The 17,842-nt window shown below is 54.2% G+C and overlaps 1 protein-coding gene across 2 annotated transcripts; it reads left to right on the forward strand.

Moving 5' to 3' along the window:
- Positions 1–399: 399 nt before the first annotated feature.
- On the forward strand, positions 400–16,818 carry LOC127188062 (bifunctional peptidase and (3S)-lysyl hydroxylase Jmjd7). Of its 2 annotated transcripts, XM_051144431.1 has the most exons (25): positions 400–463; positions 5,027–5,180; positions 5,255–5,508; positions 5,813–5,869; positions 6,266–6,361; positions 6,564–6,640; positions 9,671–9,743; positions 9,904–10,040; positions 10,181–10,312; positions 10,598–10,638; positions 10,801–10,843; positions 11,100–11,154; positions 11,404–11,534; positions 11,705–11,788; positions 12,024–12,061; positions 12,785–12,920; positions 13,745–13,881; positions 14,102–14,324; positions 14,435–14,552; positions 14,844–14,981; positions 15,062–15,166; positions 15,325–15,504; positions 15,687–15,853; positions 16,307–16,493; positions 16,578–16,818. In XM_051144431.1, the coding sequence occupies exons 1-25, from the start codon at positions 400–402 to the stop codon at positions 16,796–16,798; spliced, it is 3,048 nt and encodes a 1,015-aa protein (XP_051000388.1). In that variant the 3' UTR covers positions 16,799–16,818. The 2 variants fall into 2 exon arrangements, with proteins under 2 accessions (XP_051000388.1, XP_051000389.1); XM_051144432.1 differs by lacking the exons at positions 9,671–9,743; positions 9,904–10,040; positions 10,181–10,312; ... (14 more) ...; positions 16,307–16,493; positions 16,578–16,818 and adding exons at positions 6,815–6,974; positions 7,089–7,727.
- Positions 16,819–17,842: the final 1,024 nt, after the last annotated feature.

The following is a 17,842-nucleotide window of genomic DNA, read 5'->3' on the forward strand; positions in this document are numbered from 1 at the left end:
AGAGGTTTTTTAACTAGCCTGTCCTTCTCGAGGGAGGGGTCTTTCATTGAGCCTCTACCCTGTACGGGTAGGGTCTTGTGGCGCTTTGTCCTCTTCTGCATGTCTGAGGCCACTGGCAACTGCTACCCACGTCCAGATTTGTCCTAATCCCGTTTTGAAAGCCCTTATTTATAACTTTTATACTGTGGCGCCTATCTCCTCCCCGACTGTACGGGGTGGGGCTGTTTTAACTCTCGTTTGTACGGATGTATGAAATTGTCAATAAACGCAATCATTTGTTAACTGGCTAGCAAATTCCGACGAAGTTGTCGCACCTTCCGGAGGGCGAAAGTAGGGGCGGGGCTGCGGGCCTGGAGCGGAAATAGGGGCGGGATCTCTTGATCTCTTCCCGGGGCTGTCATGGCGGAGGTGGCTCTGGACGCCGTGCGGAGGGCGTTGCAAGAGTTCCCGGCGGCGGCTCGTGGTGAGTGGAGCCTTACAGGCAGCGGCATCTGCGCGAGGACAGCACGGAGGGGGAGCCTGGGGTGCCGGGAACTCAGATGGAATGAACGTGCATGAGCGCACGACCGGTGGCCACACATTCTTGAGCTGGCGGAAGGGTCTTCAGCTCATGGTCGCAGCTCCCACGGCAGTCACAGTGCCAGTCCCACGCTAGCCGGGTGCTGAGTCCCTGTGCTCTGCTTTGCTGTACTTTCGGGACAGAAGACTCTATAACCTCAAATATCTCGGAAGCTGGCGGGTTCTGAAGAGAGAAGCTGTTTGCTTCAGACTCCAGCCTTTGAGGAGTATAGGTAGCAGCCATAGCGATCTTGGCTGATCGTAATCTAGGTGTTAATTTCTTCCTCCTCTGCGACTCACTACCTCATTCCTTCTTACTGAACAGCAGTACAGTCACCTCTGTACGTAATGTAAATTAAGGTAAACTTCACTCCCCACCTATCTTTCCAGAAAGACTGTTAATGTACCTGCCAAGCGTGCTTTGCTGCACTGTGTCCTAGAGGACGTCCCAGGTGCCTCTGCTTCGATTTCTTACACCTGTGAACCAGTGCGCCCGTTATTGATATTTTTTCAACAGTTCTGCTGCAAATGCATGCCTCCATTTAACAAAATTTAAGTATCTCTGTGTGCCAGACTGCGTGTGTTCAGTGTTTTAAAATTTGGCAATAAGTGCCTTGACCTGCTGAACCATCTCACCAGCCTAAAGGTATTTAGTTTGAGAGAGAGAGAGAGAGAGAGAGAGAGAGAGAGAGAGAGAGAGAGAGAGAGAAAGAAGGAGGAGGAGGAGGGAGGGAGGGGGAAGAGAGAGGAAAAGAGGAGGGGGATATGAATATTATCAGTCTCTATACAACTTACATAACTTCTCAGTGAGCAAACAATTATGTCAACTCACAGCTGTGTCACACAAGTGGTTAGAGCAGCAGTTCTCAACTTGTAGGGGGTTGCATGTCAGATATTTACATTATGATCCATAACTAGCAAAATTACCATTATGAGGAAGCAATGAAATCGTTTTATGGTTGGGGTCATCACAAAATGAACTGTGCTAAAGGATCGTAGCATTAGGAAGGTTGAGAGCTACTGTGTTAGAGGCCAGTTGTGGGGTCAGTGGAGCCCCTGAGGGTGTGTACCTGCAGTCTACATACAGGGAACTGTGAGGACTAAGCCTGCAGCAGGCTTTGTGTTCGTTTTGAAGTTTTATTTAATTATGTATGAGTGCCCTATCTGCATTTACACCTGCACGACAGAAGAGGGCACCAAATCTCATTATAGATGATTGTGAGCCATCATGTGGGTGCTGGAAATTGAACTCAGGACCTCTGGAACAGCAATCAGTGCTCTTAACTGCTGAGTCAACTCTCCAACCCTCACCTTTATTTTTGTCAGTTAGAATCACTGGGTCGAAGAAATTGGAGTTCAGTTTGAAGCTCCAGGGGAGAAAAATAGCCATTCTCTAAAGGAAACGAAGAGCAAACAAAACTGCCATAGTTACAGAAAAACCAAAGGATAGAAAAGGGCAGTTTTCAGGCCAGGTGGTAGTGGCGCACTCCTTTAATCCCAGCACTTGGGAGGCAAAGGCAGGAGGATCTTCGAGTTTCAGGACAGCCTGGTCTACATAGAGAAACCCTGTCTACAAAACAAAACAAAACAAGGCCAGGCATGGTGGCTCACCCCTTAATCCCAGCACTCAGGAGGCAGAGGCAGGCAGATTGTTGTGAGTTCGAGGCCAGCCTGGTCTACAAAGTGAATTCAGGACAGCCAAGGCTACACAGAGAAACTCTTGTCTCAAAAAACCAAAAACCAAACAAAAGGCAGTCTCTACACATATTTAAACTCCAGGGTACAGTAACACAGAGGTAGTGTTTTCCTAGCATATAGGAGGACCTGCCTGGGCTCAATCCCAAGCATTGCAAAACAGTCAGATCCTAGAGCAACTCAGGTGTCCCGAGCCTCAGTTCCCTTCTAAGATTACTGCTTTGTGGGGTCCCATGTCTGCTTGGTTGTTCTTACCCCTATTTAGGGCAACAAGTACATGGTTAGGTATTTTCTTTGCAGTTTTCCTGGGCCCACAGGTGACTTCCCATGTGGTTCTGTCTTACAGTTTCTATTGCTGTGAAGAGACACCATTGACCATGGCAACTCTTATAAAGGGCAACATTTAGTTGGGGCTGACTTACAGTGTCAGTTAGTCTGTTACCATCATGGCAGAAAGCAAGGCAGCATCCAGGCAGACTTGGAGCTGGAGGAACCAGGAATTCCATAGAGGGTGGAGCTTGAGCACAGGAGACCTCAAAGCCCACCCATGAAGTGACGCACTTCCTCCAACAAGGCCACACCTAATAGTGCCACTCCCTATGGCCAAGCATTGAAACGCGGGAGTCTATGGGGCTGTGCCTAGTCAAACCACCACAGGTTCCAATTCCCAGTGTAAAGATACTCACTTTCTGACTGATTGCAAAGCAGGTTATTCAGCATGGAGATGTAACTGAGTGAGCATGACCTCGGAGTAAAGTGTAAAATGCCAGATGTATTTGTCTAGAGTTGTAATGACTGCTGTTTGGGGCCAAAGCATTTTGGTCAGACATTAAGGTTGAAAGTTAACAAAGCAAAGCAGCCTGCTCTCGTAAAAGTCAAGAGAGGGAACAGCCCAGCCAGAGTAGAGAGCATGTGGTCAGAGCTAGGCATGAGACAGGAGCAAAGCAGACTGGGAAAAAAATGGGCTGGGCTTAGAGGTAGTGCAGCCTGAATGCATGCCAAGGTGGACTGAATTCTGCCAGGGCTAGCAGTGGGCCACCAAAGGACCCTCCCCTAGGTGTCTGATAAGGTGAGACTGCAGGTCACATGATGGCCGTTGTGGAGACGGAGTGGGATTCCACCAGAAACACCAGTTTGTTCACTGCAACAACCAGCCAGCCAGAGTGTGTGGCACTTAGCAAATATTGGCTGAGTACCTACTGTGCTAAGGTGCTATTGTAGAGATGCCCCTGGAAGCATGACATCATTGAAGCCATTATGTTTCTGTTCAGCTGAGACAGACCAATAAATGAATGAGTGGAAAAAATATACAGAGCCAGGTAATGATACATCTATGAGGAAAACCTAAGTAGGCAAGGAGATGATTTTTCTAACAAGTGACTTTTTGAAAGGGGTAGTCAGGAAAGAGGAAAGGAAGTTACATCAGGGTGATACTGGACCTAAAGCAGCAGAGAAAAAGGGTGGACTTAGAGCTAGCCAGGCCAAGGGCAGGGTTAGGCAAATCAAAGGAGATTTCAGAGCCAGGTGTGATGTCACATACACGCACAGGATGACCTTGAACTTGGAATGTAGCTGAGGCTAGTTTTGAACTGATACTCCTGCCACGACCTCCCAAGTGTTGGGTTTACAGATATGAGCCACCTCATCAGTTTAAGGATTACACAGAGCCACTTAAAATGTCTCCATAGGGCTGGGCGTGGTGGCTCATGCCTTTAATCCTAGCACTTAGGAGGCAGAGGCAAGCAGATCACTGTGAGTTTGAGGCCAGCCAGGGCTACACAGAGAAACCCTGTCTCAAAAAAAAAAAAAAAAAAAAATGTCGCCATAGGTGGCACAGTGCATAAGTGTTGGCCCTAGGTGCCTAAGGATGCTGCTGCTGTTCCATGAGGCCCAGAGTTCGCTTCAGCCCCTACCTGTCTTTTCTCCAGATAGGCCATAAACTGCTTGGGATGATGGGATTGTCCTCCCATAGCCACCCCAGCCAGGCCTAGTGCTCAGTGAATTTTGCCATTGGAGGGTGTCTTAATATTTGATTGCTATGAAGAGACACCATGACCCCCACAACTCTTATAAAGGAAAACTTTTTTAAACATTAATTTATTTATTACCATGTATACAGTATTCTGACTACAGGTATGCCTGTACACCCAAAGAAAGCACCAGATCTCATTATAGATGGTTATGAGACACCATGTGGTTGCTGGGAATTGAACTCAGGGCCTCTGGAAGAGCAGGCAGTGCTCTTAACTTCTGAGCCATCTCTCCAGCCACCAGGAAAACTTAATTGGGCCTACCTTACAGTGTCAGAGGTTTAGTCCATTATAGTCATGGTGGAAAAGTGGCGGCTTGCAGGCAGACAATAGTGCCGGAGGTGGAGCTGGGAGTTCTACATCTGGATCCATAGGCAGCAAGGAGAGACTCTGTCACACTGGCCAGACTTGTGCTTATAAAACTCAAAGCCCACACCCAGTGACACACCTCCTAATAGTACCTCTCCCTATGGGCCAGGCATTCACTGAGTCCGTGGGGGGGGGGGCATCCCAGAGCCAAGCCCACCTCATTTAGCCTGTGGCCACCAGCTCAGTGACTCCCTTTCCTAGTGGCTGCTGCTGAGAGGTTGCTTCTCCAAAGTACAGAAGGGGTCCACTCTGCAGGCTTCCTCAGTCAGCAGCAACCTTGCCTAGGATGTACACGATAGAGGGTTTCTTGTGCAGACAGTGTGTCAAAAGTTGGGTACCACTGACTCCCGCTACCCCCTTCCCCATTTCTTAAGACCTCAATGTACCTCACGCTGTGCCCCACCTGGATGAGCCTCCAAGTCCACTCTGCTTCTATCGGGATTGGGTGTGCCCCAATAGGCCCTGCATTATCCACAATGCTCTGCAACACTGGCCAGCTCTCCAGAAGTGGTCTCTGTCTTACCTAAGGTAAGATGTTCCTGGGGCTGGGGAGGGCAGTGGCCATTTGCAACAGGCTGCAAACTGAGCGTCCATTTCTTCAGAGCTACGGTGGGCTCCACGGAGGTGAGTGTGGCTGTGACCCCAGATGGTTACGCGGACGCCGTGCGAGGGGACCGCTTTGTGATGCCTGCTGAACGCCACATGCCCATAAGCCATGTGCTGGATGTGTTGGAGGGTCAGGCCCAACACCCAGGAGTCCTCTATGTGCAGAAACAGTGCTCCAATCTGTCCACTGAGCTGCACCAGCTTCTGCCTGACGTTGAGTCCCATGTGCCCTGGGCCTCTGAGTCACTGGGTGAGTGAAGGGGGCAAGAGGCAGGACATGGGGATGAAGTGGGGGGCAGGGGTTTGGCTGGCTTGTTCATTCCCTGCCTTTGGTGTTGGTTCTGTGGGGTCAGTGGCCACTTACCTACTTACCCCAGCCTGTGACAAAAGAACAAAAACCCTGAAAGGGCTGCTGTCTCTTCTGTCCCGGGGACACGCTCCCAGTGCCACCCTCGCCTAGACTCCTTAGCATTCCTTTGCTCCCATCCAGATTTCCGCGTAGTTGCCCTGTGCATGATGGTCCCCAGGCCTGGTACTAACTCACTGTCCCACAGGAAAGATGCCTGATGCTGTGAACTTCTGGCTGGGCGAGGCAGCTGCAGTGACATCCTGTAGGTGTGGAGATTCCTGACCTGGGGAGGGAGCTGGTGCGGCAGAGGGAAGAAAAGTGGCCCCGAAAGGATTAGCTGTTCTCTGAGGTTTCTTTTGGTATTGTGGGACCGGGACAGTACAAAGGGTATCTCCTGAGAGCGGGGACATGGGGGGCAGGGTAGAGCGGAGAGCAGGGCTCTGGAAGTAAAGCCTGTTGGTGACCCTGAAGAAGGGCCGCCCACATCCAGTTTCTGGTGGCCGAGTTCTGTGATGTTTGCTAGAGTCCTTGGAGTCTCCCCAGGTCTGCTGATCCTGTGAGGGCTTTTCCTTACTCTGCAGGCTCTGTTGGGGTGTGGGGCTGAGGGCAGGTGGGCTACTTTCCTCCCCTCAACTCCAGGCCTTCCATGTGTCGGTAGTGCACAAGGACCACTATGAGAATCTGTACTGCGTGATCTCTGGCGAGAAACACTTTCTGTTACATCCACCGAGCGACCGGCCCTTCATCCCCTATGGTAGGTGGCATGACCCACAAGGAGCTGGTAGCCAGTAGTGTAGGGAGGACAGCAGGAGCCCAGGGCAGGCTGGGTGCCTAGGCCTGAAGCACAGCCACGGTGCCCAGCCCCTCTGCTGTCTGCATGCAGGGAACACTGAGCCGGTTATGGTAGGGAGGGTCTGACAGACTGTTGTCACTTGTGTCCGTGTCCTTGCCTTCAGATCTGTACACACCAGCAACCTACCATCTGACCGAAGAGGGCACTTTTAGGGTGGTGGATGAGGAAGCCATGGACAAGGTATCTGTCCTGTTTTGGGGCTCTGGGAGGGAGTACACACAAAGGGTCTAAGGAGGTGGCATTCCACTCTGAAAATCTCTAGGTTGTGACTCTTCAAGGCTGAGATGAGAAGGGAGAAAGCCAGAGATCTTGAGGGCCTCAGGGCCTGCTCCCAGACAGCTGCTGTGTCTCTAGGTGCCCTGGATCCCACTGGACCCCTTGGCTCCAGACCTGGCCCGGTACCCCAGCTATAGCCAGGCACAGGCCCTTCACTGCACAGTGCGGGCCGGCGAGGTGTTGTACCTGCCGGCTCTGTGGTTCCACCATGTCCGGCAATCCCATGGCTGCATTGCTGGTAAGGAGCACCCAGAGGGCAGGCCTTGTCACGGCGGCCCGACAAGGTGTCAGGTGGTGGCGGCTCTGGCTTAAAAGAGGGGCCCTCACGTTCTGGTCCCTTTCCTCTCCACAGTGAACTTCTGGTATGACATGGAGTATGACGTCAAGTACAGTTACTTCCAGCTGATGGATGCCCTTACTAGGGCCGCAGGCCTTGACTAATGGGACCCTCACAGGCACTGCAAAGGACAGCGGGGGTGGCAAGTGGGGAGTGATTCTAGAGGCAGCCTGGAGTTTGAATATGCACTGGCTGCTGCCCACGTTCCTGCCTGCGTTGAGATCAGCCTCGAAGGAATTTGGAATACAGTTGGAGGACCAGAAGAAGCCAAGCAGGTCTATGTGAGGGTCCCCAGGAAGTTGGCACACGGGTGACAAGGTGATCAGGTACAGCAGTGCCTCTCACCGGCACTGTGACCTCTGGTGAGTCACTGCATGTTAGCATCAGGCCTCTGGCTGTGAAGTGGAGATAATAATGGTTCTGGATCCCGGGGCTGTTGTGGGAGTAGACGTGGCCCAGCACAGAGGCAGCGGTCAATAAAAGGTGCCATTGATATGTTTGTTCTCATCCTGTTGCCTTCCATGGCCTGCTGAGGGCTTGAAGGTTCAGGTAAAGGTTTCAAGATGACCCCAATTGGGAGGGACGAGCCAGACCCGCACCCGGGATGCTGCCCACAGTGGCTGTGCTGCAGCTGGCTGGTGGGAGCTTGATTGGCTCATGGCCACCAAGTCCCTCTCTGGTTTTATCCCAGGCTGGTTGCTTTCCAGGGAAGCACATGGGTCTGGAGCTAAGAGTGACCCCTGTTCTATAAGGGTAAACAGGAAGGCATGGAGACCCTGTTCCTCCTGAGCTGTTCTCTGAGGAAGTGGTTGGCACCCAGACTCCTTACTCACCCAGCTGAAGAGCGGGGAAAGCTCCTATCCCTGCATGCCAACCCACAGGCCTCATCCCTGGCCACCCAGTTCCAGGGGTGGAGGCAGCCTAGACATGGCTTTGAACGGCTGTTTTATGTGAGAGCCACTCCCTACGAGGCTGTGATGGGGCCTGAGGTCCTCTGCTGAATTGCCCAAGGCTCGGTTCAGACTGGGTATTCCTGTCATACTGGCACTGGGAAGGAGGTTGCGAAAGGACCCACCAGTGACATGATGCTCGGCCCCACTGCTCACTGCGGTCTTGGGGTGCGGGGGGCGCTGTCTGTTGTCCCTGCTCAGCCTCTGACAGCAAGTTCTCCTAGAACCCCCTCTAAGTTAGGACTGGTTGGCAAGAGCTGCAACAGCAGAGAGTGGACTCCAGAGAGCCTGTGGCTAACTCCAGGAGGTGTCACTGATTCCTGCATTGGCTTAAGGTGTCTCACTTCCTGGGCAGGTGGCTGGGTCAGCAGTGGGTGTGGGGTTGGGGTGGAGTGGAGGAGTCTGTGGGAGGGATTGAAGGGGAACATGTGGCCAATTGGTTCACCTCGGCTCTGGATTTAAAGCCGACAGTTGTTGGTCCTGTGGCCACTGCCCCATCATTCCTGTTCCTTGGACTTGGTCTCATGGCTCTGGTAAGACTCCATAGCTCACTGGGCTCCCATTTATGACTTGGCTCCTCATCCAGGGCCTGGTGGCTCCTGTCTCTAAGGGGAGCTGCGGCTTCTCTGAACAAAGGGAGGGGTACTTTTCAGCTTCGAAAGCAGACCGTGTGGAAGCCAGGGGCAAGGCCAGGACTAGGATGGGGGTCTGCCCTGGGAATGGGTTCCTCAGAAACTCCCTGGAGTTGGACCCTTGGAACTCTGAGGCTCTTGTCTGCCATCTGGGAGGCCCTAGAAAGAAGTAGCTCTCCATGCTTCTGACTTGATTGCTTGACATGTGGGAGCCCCGGGGATGCCTCAGAGACGAACTCCTTAGCTCTGCTCCTGATCGTGGAGCTCCCTCACCTTGGCCACTGGCACCTTTCCAGAGATTGCTGAAGACCAAAAGGAAGGACCAGGTGGCATGGGCTTCCTCCGCCCTGGCACACTGGCAAGTGTCCACGTCTCCAAAAGCAGAGGGGATTTGGAAGGAGCTCTGGAGAACCCTGTCTGATCGGGAGGGTGGCAGTGTGTGGGTGGTCTGGGCTGGTAGCTGCTGTCCCAACCCTGCAGAACCCATTTCCAGGCTGGGGTAGACCGCTCATGGTGCCTAAGCCCCAGTGTGTTCCTGTCCTTTGATGGCTTATAGTCCCTGACACCTCAGACCAGCCTCAAAGCTTCTTAGTGGGGGTGCTGTGTGTAGTAAGGCACTGGGATAAAAAGATAGGTCCCCATACCCAGAAATAGCGTGGAACACTAACTAGCTTGCCTGTGTTCTGATCCCAGCCAGGCCTCAGGGGAGGGATCTCAATTTCCCCTCAGAATTGGTCCTTGTCATAGCACCTTTCCTGGTAGGATATGTGACAAATAAGTAGATGCATGCCGAGCCCTTGGTGTGGAGTTGACACAGAGTGGTATATAATTGTGAGACGATGTCATCGTGTAGATACAATGTGCCTCCTGTCACTCTGGGATTCTGATGGGTGCAGGTGGGCCTGGACCTTGGGGTAGAGAATTAAGCCTTTGAGGGGTTGTCCTAACTTCCCCCGTGGCCTTCTCGTATTCGCCTCCATCCACCTGCAGTAAACCTGCTCCCCTCTGTCTGCAGGCAAAGGTGCCAGGGACATGCTTGCTCACAGTCCGTGTCCTCCAGGCCCGAGGCTTGCCCTCCAAGGACCTAGGTAAGCAAGCTGCCTGCGAGCAGACAGCAGGCAGGCTCATTTAGCCCAGTGAGTACCAGTGGGAGGGGCTGCAGGGGGCTCAGGAAGAAGGAAGTAGGCTCAGTGGTGGGCTGGGAAGGGACCTTGGTCATTACCAGACACGCGTTCCTCCTTCCTGCAGTGACATCCTCTGACTGCTATGTGACTCTAGACCTGCCCACGGCCTCCAGCCACACGCTGCAGACACGCACAGTCAGGAACAGCAGAAACCCTGTCTGGAATCAGAACTTCCACTTCCGGGTCCACAGGCAGCTCAAGGTGACTCAGACGTCAAGTCTGGCCCTCCTTGTCCCCATGCTCCACTGCCACATGTGTCCCCTGGTCTGCTGTTCCCTGTCATGTTCACCTCTCCTTGCACTCCTTCCTATAGTAGTTGCCTCTCTCTGTGCCTCTTCCAGAATGTTGTGGAGCTGAAAGTCTTTGACCAGGACCTGTTGACCAAAGACGACCCTGTGTTGTCAATACTGTTTGACGTGGGGATACTGCAGCCTGGGGAGTCCCAGCACCAGAGCTTCTCACTGAGCACCCAGGTAAAGCTGTGCTCAGAGAAGTAGGGGTCTCCAGGGCTGGGGATGGGGCTTTGGAGGCGCCCCTGCTCCAGGGGGCAGCCCAAGGATCCCAGGTAACTTTTTACCAAGGAACAGTCCTGTCCCCAACTTCTTTTTCACCTTCTGATCAGAAGCACAGCTTCCTGGGAACAGTCCAGGGGAGACAGAGTGACCTGGAAAGGGACAGTGGGCCTTCCCCACTGCTATGGCCTCAGGAACTCCTTGTCACCTGGGTTGCCAGTCCCTCTAACTTGCTTCTCTCTCCAGGGGGATGGGCACTTGGAAGTTGAATTTCGGCTGCGGACTCTGTGAGTTGGGCTGGGAGCGGGGTGGGGAGAAGAGGCTGGTGGGTGGCAATGAAGAGCTTCCTTCTGGGAAGGGCAATGCCAGCTCACCAAGGCTGGCATCCTCCTCCCTGGTAGAGGAGGTGTGCCTGGGCTCTTGCAGAGTCACTGGGGGTGTCTTTGCAGGAAAGACTGTGCGGAACAGCTCATCAGCAATGGCATCCTGGTGGTGAGTGAGGGACCCATGGCTTCCCCTAGTAGCTCATCCCTCATCTTCCCCCAGGCCTGAAGTAGGCCTACCACAGCCTGGTCATGTAAGCAGAGCTGGGAACCTTGGCATGCATGTTCCCCAAGAGAGTAAATCTCAAGCAGATGCTTAGTGACTGAGGGTGATGTAACGTTCTGCGGGGCGAGGACCAGGAGCCTACAATGTAGGGTCCCAGAGAGGAGCGGCAGCTATGTCTAAGGGCATCTCTTGACCACAGGCCCGGGAACTCTGCCGCTTGCATGTTGAACTGAAAAGGACAGGAGACCCAAAGGGTGAGTTTTGTTTTCCTTAGGCAACCCTCCCACCTGTATTCCTGCTCCTCTTCCTTCCTGAGGGGTTAAGCGTGTTGTACTGGCTGCTTTCAGTACAAGGTTGGGAGGCAGGTTCATGCTGGGCCTCCCGCGGCCTCCATCTCTCCAGAACTGGACCATGTCAGAGAGAAGCCTCCCTTCAGACTTGATTAGGGATTCCATGGTCATAGACCCCATCATCGCAGCTTCAGGTCTGGTTCCTGTTTTTAGGGTCAGAGAGCAGAGTTAAGCTTGTGGTTGCTGGGGCCTGTGAGAGCCCACAGGACGCCGCCGTGGGCACTGGTTCTTTCCACTTCCATTACCCAGCCTGCTGGGAGCAAGATCTCAACGTTCATCTGCAGGTGCTGTGCGTCACCCCTGGGACCCTAGAGCCTGCTCCTCTCCCCTCTCAGCCCCCCATTCCAACCTAGCCATGCTCCCCTTTCCCATTCCCTGCCTTTGGGAGTCAGTGGGGTCTTCGCTAAGAGGAGGCATAATGACCCGTGGGGGTCCTCTTTCCCCTACTCCTCAGGATGACCCCCAGGAGCAACTGACGGTGCCACTGCGAGCCCTACCCTCATCACAGTTAGTGAGACTCGTCTTCCCCACGTCCCAGGTACTAGTCACCTAGAGAAGAAGCTGGGTTTGTGGACAGGGCTCTTGCTGGCCCTGGTCTGGCCTTGAAGCAATCAGCCTGCTTCAGGCCATAGCCTCAGACAGTCAGTGGGTGGCAGTGTGGACCCTGTGAAAGTGCATGGGGCCCAGGGGTGCATGGGACGATCTGGGGTATCCCGAGGCCACAGTGGGGTAGAGGTATCCGTCTCTCTAATCATGGAACTCGTGGTTTCCAGGAGCCACTGATGAGGCTGGAACTCAAGAAGGAAGAAGGGTAAGAGCCTGTCTGGGGAGTGGGAGGCAGCGGGTGCCACCCAAGTAGCAGTGGTGAAGGTCTGTTGGCCTGGAGGGGGAGGGGGAGGCGCAGCAGCTCCTGGGTACATGGGACTTTGCATCAGGAACAGGCATCAGCACGACGGGCTGTTACTAATATTCCCATTTGGATTGCTACAGTTTGGGGGTAGGACCTGCCTAGCACCTCATCCTACAAAACTCAGGACCCGTCTCTCTAGATAAACAGACAGGCAGTTGAGGACAATGCCAGAGACTGAGGTACAGAGAGCAAGGACACCGAGAGGAGGGAGGGAAGCCCCTTGGCATGGAGGCTGTTGAGGAGGGAGGGACCTTAAGTGTCTGTCCCTCAGAAGAGCAGTTGCCATCTAGGGCGAGTGGCTTTTCATCACAAATAGGTGGAAGCGGTGGGCCCTTCTTTTCTGCCCTTTGTCCTCGTTTTTTTGCAGCTGTGGGGGAGGGAAGGATTTGACTTGGAGGTGGGGCTCAGCCCTGGAACCTGGACGCACACAGACCCATTGTCTGCTTTACCACAGTGGCATGTGTGCACAGTCCTGGGTTCTCCTTCCCCTCTTCCACAGTAAGTGGTGGTGAGGACTGAAAGGGGAGGAGAGCGAGCAAGGGTCTGGCAGGTGAAGCCAACCAGTTTCTTTTTCCCAGCTGAAGTGGGGCTGAGGACGGCTTCTGAGTCTCTTCTCCTCCCCAGGCCAAAGGAGCTGTCTGTGCGGCTGGGCTGTGGGATCTGCCCCGAAGAGCAGGCCTTCCTAAGCAAGAGGAAGCAGGTGGTGGCTGCTGCCCTGAAAAAGGCCCTACAGCTGGACCAAGACCTGCAGGAGGATGAGGTCTGAGGGTGGAGTATTGCTCATGCCTGCCAGGGCGCAGGGCTCAGTGCTGGCATGGTTGTGTAGCCCAGAACTAGTGTCCACTCAGGCTTGTCACGGGCAAGCCCTGCTGCCCTGTTCCTCTTCCTCAGTGCAATCAGGGTAATCCATGAGGCACCTGCTGCTCACAGATGGGAATTTCCACATGGGATGACCTGCTTCCCTGTGTTTCTTGGTCCCACACATGACTGATGAGTGAGGTAGACACCTGGTATGAGGATGGTCTCTTGGCTCAGAATAGTCCCCAGAGGTTCAGACCAGCCTGAGTTGTCTCCTAGGGGATTGAATTCTAGCACTGGAGAGCAGGACCTTTGGGAGATTTTCCCAGATACCTTGGGGGCTTCCAGCAGGTGATCACACACTCTTTATGGGCTGCCAACAGCCAATAAAGCCTGGCACTTGTTAGGCTGTTTTTCCAGGAGCCCTGATGTTTGAAACAGTGAGACCTTTTGGAAGGCTTTTTGTTGTTGTTGTTCTGTGGTTTTTGTTTGTTTGTTTTTTTCAAAACAAGGTTTCTCAGTTTTGCCTTGGCTGTCCTGGACGCACTCTGTAGACCAGGCTGGTCTCGAACTCACAGTGATCCACCTGCCTCTGCCTCCCGAGTGCTGGGATTAAAGGCGTGCACCACCACACCTGGCAGAAGGCTGTTTCTGATTAGATCCTCAACAGGGCTAACTCTGAGTTGGTCCCAATGGCTGGCCCCTTGACTGTCGTGTTCTCTTCCCAGGGTGTGGCTTTCCCTAACCCTCTCAGGCCCTTTAGAGCCTGGTGCTCTCCTCTTCCAGGTCCCAGTGATTGCTGTGATGGCCACTGGCGGCGGGATCCGGGCAATGACTTCTTTGTATGGGCAGCTGGCTGGCCTGAAGGAGCTTGGCCTCCTCGACTGTGTCTCCTACATCACTGGGGCTTCAGGGTCCACCTGGTGAGCTGGTTGGGGGCTGGAGATGAGGGGGGGGAGGGTAGTAGAAAGAGCCCCTGAGCAAAACGCATGGACCAGGAAACATTGGCGGTTGGGCACAGTGTTCCAGGGAGTAAGAGGGCACGGTGCTGGCTAGACTATTGGCCTTCAGGAGCAAGTCAAAGGCATGTGAAGTTGAGATAAGGTCCTTTGGTGACAACTCCTAAGCTTTGGCTTTCCTTAGGGCATTGGCCAACCTCTATGAGGACCCAGAGTGGTCTCAAAAGGACCTAGCAGGGCCCACTGAGTTGCTGAAGACCCAGGTGACAAAGAGCAAGCTGGGTGCATTGGCCCCCAGCCAGCTTTGGAGGTACCGGCAGGAGCTGGCCGAGCGTGCCAGTCTGGGTCACCCAACCTGCTTCACCAACTTGTGGGCCCTCATCAACGAGGCCTTGCTGCATGACGAGGTAGGGGAGGGGTGGGCCCTGGGCTGGCAAAGCTAAGGCAAAGCCATGTGGAGGTGGAAAGACTCCCAGTATCAGGAAGCTGTGGGCTTAGGCCGAGCTCTTTCCTTCAGCCCCATGAACACAAACTCTCCGATCAACGAGAGGCTCTGAGTCGAGGCCAGAACCCTCTGCCTATCTACTGTGCCCTCAACAGCAAGGAGCGGGGCCTGAGCACCTTTGAATTTGGGGGTGAGTGCCTTCAGAACTGGGCCTGTGCTCTTGCGGGTGGTAGGCTGCAGTGTCATTAGCCCTGTGCAAAAGAGGTCAATCTGATGCTCAGTTCTCCTGGTCCAAGTACCAAAACCCATCATCCTGCCACCTCTCTTACACCCTTAGGATGGGGAGGAGGCCTTATGTCCCATGCTTGTAACAAGATCTGAGTCTCCTGGTCCTCAGACTACCCTGAAATAAAGTCGCTGGTGGGTGTCTGGGTGCCCAGGTCCCAGGGCTCCATGGCTGAGGTGTGTGTTGTCTTCACAGAATGGTGCGAGTTCTCTCCCTATGAAGTCGGCTTCCCCAAGTATGGGGCCTTCATCCCCTCTGAGCTCTTCGGCTCTGAGTTCTTCATGGGGCGGCTGGTGAAGCAGCTCCCCGAGTCCCGCATCTGTTTCCTGGAAGGTGAGGAGGCTTGGGAGAGGGATGGAGGGCTCACCTTGTAATGGCAGCTGGGGACCTCTGACATCCTACCCCTTTCTTAGGTATCTGGAGTAACCTGTTTGCAGCCAGCCTCCAAGATAGCCTGTACTGGGCCTCCGAACCCAGCCAGTTCTGGAACCGCTGGACCCAGGATCAGGCTAGCCTGGGTAAGAGCTTGTGATTTCCTGTAGGCGAGGGATGGGTGGCCAGTACGGAGTGCCCGAGGCATGTAGACCTCAACTGTGTCCCTTCCATGGTCACCAGAGGCTTCCTGTTCCTAATGTCACCCTGGTCACCTTACCCTTTCTCTCACACACCTGTGCAGACAGAGAGCAGGTCCCCCAGCTGAAGATAGTAGAACCACCGTCAACAGGTGGCAGAATCGCCGAGTTCTTCACTGATCTCCTGACAAAGCGGCCGCTTGCCCAGACCACTCACAACTTCATGCGTGGCTTCCATTTCCACAAGGACTACTTCCATCACCCTCACTTCTCCACCTGGAAAGGTGTCTGCTTGCATGCTCATGCCAGGCTCTTCAGTGTGCCTTAGCCTTAGGACACACACACCCCTCCTTTCCTCTCTCCCTGGGATGTGTTGCTTTGGTGGCAGGGACCAGGGATAGTCTCTGTGGGTCTGAACCACAGTGACAGTTGCTGCTTTTCCCACCTTACCCCCAAACCTTTGTAGCTACCAAACTGGATGGGCTCCCCAACCAGCTGACGCCCATGGAGCCCCACCTCTGCCTCCTGGATGTTGGCTACTTCATCAACACGAGCTGCCCACCTCTCCTGCAACCAACACGGGACGTGGACCTCATCTTGTCACTGGACTATACCCTCCACGGAGCCTTTCAGGTTGGGAAGGTGGTGGGCCATGGAGCCTGTCAGATCCAGTATCTGGCCCAAGTTCCATTAGGGGGTACGGCAGTGGCACCATGTAGCATGGGTGCTGGATTCTGTTAGCCCCCTCCTGGGGGAAGTTAACTGCTCTGGGAGTGGGAAGCTGTTAGCTGATCTGTTCTCACCTGTCCTGTACCTCTGTTCTCTTGGCTGTGCCTGAACCCTGCCGAGGTCCTGGCATACATGCTGTTTCTGTATGGCTCCAGAGGGGAGTTTTGACTCCTGCTTTCAGAGGGATGTTGGCCATTAACTCAGGGGAGCCCGGGAGGGGGCGCACATCAGACCATTAGGACTCTAGGCCCACTGGAGTCTCCAGCTTGGTCTTTGAGCACCAAGTCCTGTGCGTCTTACTGGATGCCCTTGAGCACACTGGGGAGCCCTCTAACTCTCCCTCTGCCTGCCCAGCAGCAGCTGCAGCTTGTGAGCCAGTTCTGCCAGGAGCAGGGCATCCCTTTCCCACCCATCTCCCCTAGCCCTGAGGAGCAGTGCCAGCCTCAGGAGTGCCACATGTTCTGTGACCCTGCCCAGCCCGAAGCCCCAGCTGTGCTGCACTTCCCTCTGGTCAATGACTCCTTCCAGGACTACTCGGCCCCTGGTAAGTCACGGGCACCTCTCTTCCAGCCTTGCCTCAGTGCATATGGCCCTAGGTCTCCTGCCCAAACTGCCCTCTCCCCTACAGGGGTGCCACGGACATTGAAGGAGAAGGCAGCTGGGGAGGTGAACCTCTCTCCTTCCAACTCCCCATACCACTACACAAAAGTGACCTACAGCCAGGAGGATGTAGACAAGCTGTTACACCTGACGCATTACAACATCTGCAACAACCAGGAGCGGTTGCTGGAGGCCATGCGCCAGGCCGTGCAGCGGCGGAAACAGTGCAAACAGCGCAAGCCTGAGTGACAGCTGCGGTGCCCTGCCTGTGCTCCTGGACCCTCCTTCCCCTTCTGTTCTGAGACTAAGACCAGCGTCACCAAGTGCTCCCAAGCCTCTGGGCACTCTGATGTTCAGGCACAGCTCCACAAAAATGTGTGGCTGGGACCTCTACAGGTGACACTAAACCTGCCAGCAGCTCTGTCCCCAGTCTAGGTTGGAAGCTGCAAGCAGAGATGCTATGGCCTCATTCATGGTAGTCCCATGGGATGGACAGACTTGGGGCTCATTAGAGGTGGGGGAATGTTGGCTGCACGACAGGACACTGTGACATGGAGCTGGAACACTGCATGTTACAGGGACTTTTATAAATGGGAGGTGCTTGAGTGATGCTATCCCAACACTATCCGTTGTACCAGGCTGTTAGTTCCACAGGACACCTGATGTCAGCTCCACTGTAAAAGCAGGTCGCCCTTCTAGGAGGCCACTAGCATGGACGTTCTGGCCCTGTCACAGGTTGCTGTCTTTGCCCAAAATAGATATCTTGGGGTGAGGCCATGGTCCAGTTAAAGGGTTTGTGCCTATCTAGGCCTCGCCAGTGACAACATGTGCTTCTCTGCTACCAGGAGTGGTGTTCTAGACGTTGGTCCTGAGCAGCCATAGGAAGGGGCCTTGGGCCAGCAGTGCAGATCTTCCCCAGGATGTGGCTTCACTTGTAGCCCCAGGGTTCAGTGCTGGCTCGGGAGTCATCTCATGGTTCAGACCTGTTGGGAGAACAGAGATGAGGAGGCAAACACCATAGACCCTTCCCTAAGCATGGTGCCCAGCCCTCTCCCTCTCTGGCACATCCCACTTGCCCCTCGCTTAGCTGTGGTGAGCGGTGAGCAGCTACCAGAAGCCATGAGGAATAGGATGTGACAACTTTGCTCTTGTGTCCCAGCAACTCTGTCAGCTAGGCAAGTAGTTCTCGGGGCTTGCCCTGGAAATGTAGCCCAGGTTATTGTAACTGGTTGTCTTGGTATTACCAGAAGCCACTATGAGCTGGGTCTGGTGGCATAGACCTGTAATCCCAGC

Source organism: Acomys russatus, chromosome 4, assembly GCF_903995435.1.
Source record: "Acomys russatus chromosome 4, mAcoRus1.1, whole genome shotgun sequence".
In the NCBI taxonomy this organism is placed as follows: Eukaryota; Metazoa; Chordata; class Mammalia; order Rodentia; family Muridae; genus Acomys; species Acomys russatus.